General features: G+C 46.5%; 1 protein-coding gene across 1 annotated transcript; it reads left to right on the top strand.

The window, feature by feature from the left end:
- Positions 1 to 4114: 4114 nt before the first annotated feature.
- On the top strand, positions 4115 to 6592 carry LOC119297359 (disease resistance protein PIK6-NP-like). Its single transcript, XM_037575179.1, has one exon. It carries the CDS (start codon positions 4115 to 4117, stop codon positions 6590 to 6592), a length of 2478 nt encoding a protein of 825 aa, XP_037431076.1.
- The last annotated feature ends 1006 nt before the right edge of the window (positions 6593 to 7598 follow it).

The following is a 7598-nucleotide window of genomic DNA, read 5'->3' on the forward strand; positions in this document are numbered from 1 at the left end:
CTCGGCCGGATCGTCGAAACAATCGAGTACGTCGTCAAAGCGTGGCGCAACCAAGACGATGAAACAAGGAGAAACATGCACCATCGAGGTTGTCGACAGTGCAACCGGCAGGCCGCTGGAGCCCCGCAAGAACGCCACCAAGTTTGTCAACCAATGCGGAGCCATTGTTAGAGACAACGTCTCGATCACCGTCCAGGAGTGGAATAAGCCAAAGAAGGCACGAATTGCTGGTTTCACTTTTGTCGATAAGAGAACAAAAAAAGATTGCTTCAAGAAGCTTATGGAACATTTCGTTCTACCTCCGGAATACCACAAATTCGATGAGGAGGGTAACAAGATTGAGGAAAACAAGGAGAGGAGGAGGCTAGTCAAACAGTTCGCTCTTCATAAGATGGCCGCCGCATTCCGGAAATTCAAGCAAAATCTAGCCCATGACTTTGTCAAGCAGAACAAGACTTCGGATTTCAAAGGACAATATGAGAAACTGAAACATGATTGGCCAGAATTTGTGAAGCAAAAGAAATCGGAGCAGTTCATTCAAATATCGAAAAAAATAAGGAAAATGCGGCTAAGAAGGAGTACAATCATATTATGGGGCCAGGAGGGTATCACCTTTGGGAGCCTAGGTGGGAGAAGATGGAGAACGAGCTGAGGGCGCGAGGAATCCGTCCAGGTACGGAGGGATGGGACCCAAGGGCCAAAAGCTGGTAGTACGGGCATGGGGAAACGCTGAACCCGGAGACAGGGAAGTGTGTTTACCGGGGCAAAATAATTAAACCCACCCAAGCCCTTATTGACGCAATGAGGGATGCTCAAGAGGGGAAGATCAAGTTCAACAGAGAGAACGACGCGCTGACAAAAGCCCTCGGGAATCCTGAACACGGAGGACGTGTACGAGGCACGGGGCACATTCCGTGGAAAATAGGGTTCCCCCAGAACGATGACCCGTACGGTTACAGAAGCCGGAAGAGAAAGATGGATCGGGAAGCAGATGTTGTGGCGCGGTTGGCATCGGAAATGGATGTGATGAAGAAAACCGTGAGTGTACTAGTAGCCGAAAGAGATGCAGCTCGGGCGCAGCATGAAGATCATCCACCGGATCTCAGAAGCCAGCAGCGGAGAAGCAGTGTGGCTTCCACGGAGGCCCCATCGGCTGGTGAAGATGCACCGACGATCGAAATTACTGCACCGGAGCCTCTGGTGGTCGAAATTACTGCACCGGAGCCTCTGGTGGTCGAAATTACTGCACCGGAGCCTCCTCGCTACCCCGTGGACGATATAAAGGAGATGAAAGAATGTCATCTGTATTATCCTATCGGGAACATGTCCATGAAGGTAGCCATCGGCAGTGCTTTACCATGTTTACCTGGAGCACTCCACCACAACAACCCCATTCAAGATGGCTATGCTCGTGTCACGGTGGAGGACATAGTCCAAGGGTTTGAGGACCTGGAGATTGACATTGCTACACCTGAAGGGGAGAAAAGACTTGGAGATGTCAAGCGCCATTTCATTCTATGGCAAAAGAAGTTTATCAAGTTTCCAGGCGAGGCGCCAAGGACAACAAGTCCACCCCCCTACGGTGGTGGCGGTTCACCTACACCTCCGTCACGTCAGCCGACGCCCCCCAGTCCACAACGTTCGGCGGGTGATCAGACGCCGCCCCCCAGTCCTCATCTGGCGGGTGATCAGACGCCGCCCCCCAATCCACCTCCGGCAAAGAAGCAGAAGCAGTCCTGGATTATTAACCCGGACCCTTATGTACCTAAGACCACAAAGGTACCGGAGCCATCACTGAAGCCTCTCCCCACAAGGCCTTGGGAACGTAGTGCCGAGGAAACTGCCGCGGCCGCGGCTGCTGATCATGAGAAATGGAAGGCGGACTGCAAGAAGAAAAGAGAGCCCGAGCCCAAGCCAGTATTTTCTGATGAGCAAAAGAAGTGGGCTAAGTCATTTTTGAGCACACCGTCCCAAGCCGCGAAGAATCTGCCTGACGACTATGCACGTGAACTTCGTAGGCAGGCACTCATGTTGAAGGAGAAGAAAGAGCGGGCGGAGAACCAGCAGAACAAAGCCTTGGAGGAGGCCGAGAAAACGGAATTAGAAAGTAAAAAAAGCGGGAAACGAGTTGCCCAACTCGGGGAACAAAGTAAACAATCGATTGCCCCGCTTATAGTGAAAGCCGCCGGTCCGGATGACCCCGATATCATAGCAGCTGCGGCAGCACATGGATTGACTGTAACGAGTGCCAGAGAACAAGCGGCCAACTTAGGTATTACTCTTCGTGAACTGTTAGGCCTTGATGAGGCGCCAGTGAAGGAGGTAGTAATTACATATGTGAAGAATGGGCCTCTCGTCGAGCCTGCGCAGGAAGAGGATCTACCTCCACAAATGAAAGGTCTGCTGAAATGGTACAAGGGTTACATAAAAAATAAAAACGCCAAAGAATATATTTATGCGGAAGTTAGATATGAGCATCACTTCAAACATTACTATGTACAAATTCATCTGAGTGAATTGTTCTAGCTTTTCAATCTGCGCGAGCTCGACAAATCTATCATCAATTGCTACGTTCTGTAAGTGATTTATTTCTACCCCATCTCGTTCATATTGCCTGCACTATATATATGTCCTAACTATATTGTTGTGTCCGCTATTATACATGCAGAATGAAGATTAAGGAATGCAGAGTAAGGAACATCCATGATGTTGGGTTCATTGACCCACACATCGTTAATGGATATGTGTTGGAGCATCACCCCGCCGACATGGAGGCAGACCTGTGGCAGTTTCTTACAAAGCAGGAACTCAAAAGTGATATTCTATTTCCTTACCATTTTGGGTGAGTGTTTCTGCCTTGAGCACATTCTCTTTTGTTTACTCCATGCATGGTATGTGGCCGGCTAATCGATGAGTTATGCATGACGTACTGTGCATGTATCGTGTCCGCAGGTTCCACTGGATTCTGCTAGTAATTAAAGTTGACACCTCAGAATGTCTCGTCCACGACTCTCTGAATAAGGATCCAAAGCTTTGGGGCGGCATGAGAAGAATGCTGCAGAAGTAATTATTTTCATTCATTTGCGCTCTATATCGATCGACCTATTTCGTTCATTTCCTAATATTAAGTAACTAATAACTCTCTTGTTCATTTAATTTTCTTTGCCTCGTAGGGTTTGGAGACGGTTCGTAGATACAAAGGTCGGTGAATTCAAAAAAGAGCTAGAATTCAAAAGGTCAAAGGCTAAGAATGGTGAGGATATTCAGCCAGCGGGGACCAATCTATGTGCATACTATGTCTGTGAGATGATCCGGAGATACACCTCTGAGCGGGTTCCGAGTGATACCAATGCTCAGAGGAATAACCTCCGGATGATGCTTAGTCCAGAAGCTCGCTTCCGACCACTTCAAGAGGAACTAGCTGGATGGTTCAGGAGGGAAGTCCTCCATCCTAAAGGAGAACACCATTACGAGGACGTAGAACTTTATATGCATTAAATTATGTATGGAAACTTGTTCAAAATTGTATATGGTCATCCGATGATATTGAATATATATTGTATATTCCTCTTGAATTCTTTTTGGTTCTAATTTCAAATTTGTTTGAAATTGTACATTCATATGCATGTATGTAGTACCGTAGAATATGTGAAACTCCTTCAAAATTAAAATAAAGCATAAAAAAAATAAAACAATACAAATTAAACAGAAAACAGGTTTAGGGGGGGGGGGGGGCTAAAACCCTAAACCTGCGGCGGCCTTTAGTCGCGGTTGGCCAGAAGAACCGCGACTAAAGGTCCTCCGCCCCGACGGCCGCCTGGCGCCCACGTGGACGGGCCTTTAATCGCGGTTCTTAAGCAACCGCGACTAAAGGGGGGAGCCTTTAGTCGCGCCTATTTGGTCGCGGTTGCGCAACCGCGACTAATGGCAGTTGCAAACCGCGACCAAAGGCCCTTTTTCCACTAGTGTTCCCCGAAGGAGATCCGCTCGGGTAGGGGTTTTCCATCACAAGCGATCTTACCTTGAGTCTTGTCTACTGTGTGCTCATATCCACTCGCTGTCTCTGACATATCGGCAGCTCAAAGTCCGAGCGCGCGATGTGGGTGACAGGCGGATGAGGTATGGAGTCATCGTGCCATCTGCTGCTGACCAAGACGATGCAATATTCAATGCAAACTTCTTGGATCCATTGGTGGCAGGCGAAGAGGAAGATGTTCATAGACACGCTCTATCTGCAACAGACGTTGAACCGCCAGATGATGTGAATATTCTTGTAAAAGAAAGCATCGATCAGATGATCGAGTGGTTGAAGGAAGCACCTGTTGCTGTTGGAGATCGTGAACCACAGCCGAGGATCATCCCTATCCTATGGAATTCACACAATCCAAAGGAAGAAGAAGACTTAGCAGTCCGTCTTGCACAAGAAGTGTACCAACATCCCTCCTTGGTGGCCTCATTTGATTGCAAGGCCTGGATACGCGTCGGAAGGAGCTGTGATCTACACCATATATTGCAGGAAATACTTGTAAAAGTAGAACCCCTTCCAATTCCAGATGTAGAAGAAAACACGCTGAGGACCGATACAGATCAAAGTTCGGAAACAACAGTGGGTGATGAGGCCATGGAACTCGCCAAGAAACCTCTGGACTATCTGAAAGGTAAACGTATCTTGATTGTTCTTGACAATGTGCCAGAGAGACTACCATGGGATAACATACGATCTGCTTTATCTCATAGTAGCTATGATTGCTCTCCCGGTAGCGCTATAGTCATCACGACATGGTCAGATGATGTAGCAAATTCATCGTCTCCGTACAAGATATTGAAACCACAAAGTTGTTTTTTTGTTTTCTACGATAAAGCAAGGGAGCTTACTGGTGGATCTGATAACAACACTATGGAGAATGTAGGGCGTATCTTAGGAGCATGTTACCCTGAGGTCTTCGCAATGGAAATCTTCCTACATCTTCTGCATGTCAATCCGAACAGGAGTAGGACACAGCTAGGCAACTTTGTGAAAAAATTACCAGATTGTGGGTCATACAAGAGAGCTGCAAAGCAAATGGTAAGATTCTCGTACAATGACTTGCCAACCAAGTACAGGAGCTGCTTGTTGTACCTAGCTATCTCTCCAGAGAATAACCGCATTAGGAGAACAACTGTATCTAGAAGATGGATAGCTGAAGGCCTCATAGCTACAAGAGAGAATCGCCCGGAAGATGAAGCTGATCGCTGTTTTGATGCCCTCGTCTCCTGGGGACTTATTAATCCTGGTGAAATCAGTGATGCAGGCAAGATCAAGAGCTACACAATGCATCATGTGGTTCGTGAAGTCATAGCCAGGATTGCTAAAGATCTAAACTTTGCCAATTCAGACCTGTCGCCTGATTTGGCTCGCCACCTTCCTGTTCACCATGGAATAGGACTGCAAGCTTCTCATTACAGTTATCCTGTGGCATCTGGTGGCAATGGCATCGTAGCACTTCTTCCATATCTGTCCAAGTCATCCCAGTGGCAGCTATTGAGAATGTTGGACCTAGAAGGCTGCAAAGGCTTGAAGAAGCATCATTGGAAGAGCATCTGTAAGATATTGTTGCTCAAGTACTTGAGCCTCAGGAACACGGATGTCAGTCAACTGCCGAAGAAAATCGAGAACTTGCAGTGCTTGGAGACTCTGGATATCCGGCAAACAGTGGTGAGGGCATTCTCCACAAAGTCAGTCATCCTTCCAATGCTGAAGCATCTGCTTGCTGGCCAGACAGATTCTCCAAGCAACAACACTGATGGGTTTAAGGAGTCGTTTACAACAGTGCGCCTTCCTAGTGGCATCCGAAGAATGGTAAAATTGGAGGTGTTGTCCCATGTTGAAGTTTCCGACAATGTTGATGGTTTAGTTGACATTGGCCAGCTGCTACAGCTGAGGAATCTGGGTCTAGTTCTCCATGGTAACAATGGTTGCTTGGGTCTTGTACTTCAACAGGTGGAGAAGGTGTGTGCCTGCCTCCGCTCTTTGTCAATCCGAGTGAACAAACTGGACAGAAGTGAGGGTAGTCATGATGGGGAGGAGGTGTTTGAACTAACCTCACCTCCAAAACTTCTTGAGAGCCTAAACATCAGTGGCATCACAAGTGGGCTTCCTGTCTGGATTGCAGAGCTCGATCAACTTTCCAAGATAACATTAAGTGAGACTTATCTGGGCGAAGCTGCAGTACGCACACTTGGAAGGCTTAGAATCCTGCGCTGCCTCAAGCTGAAGTGCAAGTCATTCGCCCAAAGCGATCTCAGCTTCAAGGAAGAAGAATTCCAGAGTCTCAAGTCTCTGGTCGTTGAGGGAAGTGACATCACCAGCATTACCTTTGATGCGGGAGCGGGTCCTCAGCTCGAAATGATTGTCTGGTCTTTTGCCAAAATGGATTCAATTTCTGGAATCCACCACCTTCCCGGGTTGAAGAAGCTGGAGCTGAACGGTGACTGCAACCTGGACCAGGTGAGTGAAGCAATGGAAAAGCATCCCAACCGTCCTTGTTTCAAGCATAATGGACAGCATCAACACCAAGAAGCTGGAGCAATGGCTGCTGCCTCGTCTGCATGAGTGCTCAATGAACTACTCTCCGTCAGCAGAGATGCAGCTTAAGGGAACCTTGGTCAACTTCTTTGAGTGGCATATATATTTCTCTGAAGTTGAATCTTTCTGCTCATGTCAGTAAGTCAGTTTGTTTGCCTGTCTGCATATGTACGTGTGCTTGGTTTAATAACTACCTGTACTCTTGTACTTGGATTTATGATGTAAGTGACCGCTGTCTGTGAACTTCCCTCTCTGCACGCAAATCTCTTTGTTTTTGCCATTCAGCTGAACGTAAATCTCTTTGTTTTTGCCATTCCTTTATCATGCATAATCGATTTGTTTTGCGGACCCTGCCATAATTGGTCTAGGTAATGAAGTCATTCCCTTCTGCCATTTAATTACTTTGTACCGTACTTTCAAATAATGCACACACATGTTGTTTGGATGTCATATTTTTTGGAAGAAATCGAGCATGATTGTACATTGTTCGAAAGTATATATTGTTTGTATTTCTGGACCATTAAAATCCCTAGAGACATGCACAGATAGTATGCTTTGATTAACCTGAGCAAAAAAGGAAAAAGAAACATATTAAAAAAATAGCAACATCTGTACTGTTTTGGCCCATACAGTGCAGGCAGTACTGCAGCAGCCAGTAAGTACTGTGTGGCATTTTTGTGTTTATTTCGAAACCAAAGAAAAGTTGATCGCCAATTTCCTGATCTGATCCGATGATCTGGGTCGATGTAACTTTGTTGAGTATGGTATTACTAGTTCTCCAGATTAGATTTGTGTCAAAGAGGGAAATGTATGTCTCGGTTTCGTGTTTGAAAATTTTTTTGAGTTCTTTTTTCAAACAGAGTTGATAATTTTGCAAAAAAGTACAATTGGTGCAAGGACCCTCAAAGAAAAGAAATTACAACTCAGTTCAGGAACTTGACAGAAAAAACCCCGAGCTCGAGCTGGAAAACGCAATGTTGCTGTTCTTCTTGGCTATTGTGGTTGCTGGGCACGGCTTCTGTGGGTTGCTAGG

Source organism: Triticum dicoccoides, chromosome 5A (assembly GCF_002162155.2).
Source record: "Triticum dicoccoides isolate Atlit2015 ecotype Zavitan chromosome 5A, WEW_v2.0, whole genome shotgun sequence".
NCBI classification, from domain to species: domain Eukaryota; kingdom Viridiplantae; phylum Streptophyta; class Magnoliopsida; order Poales; family Poaceae; genus Triticum; species Triticum dicoccoides.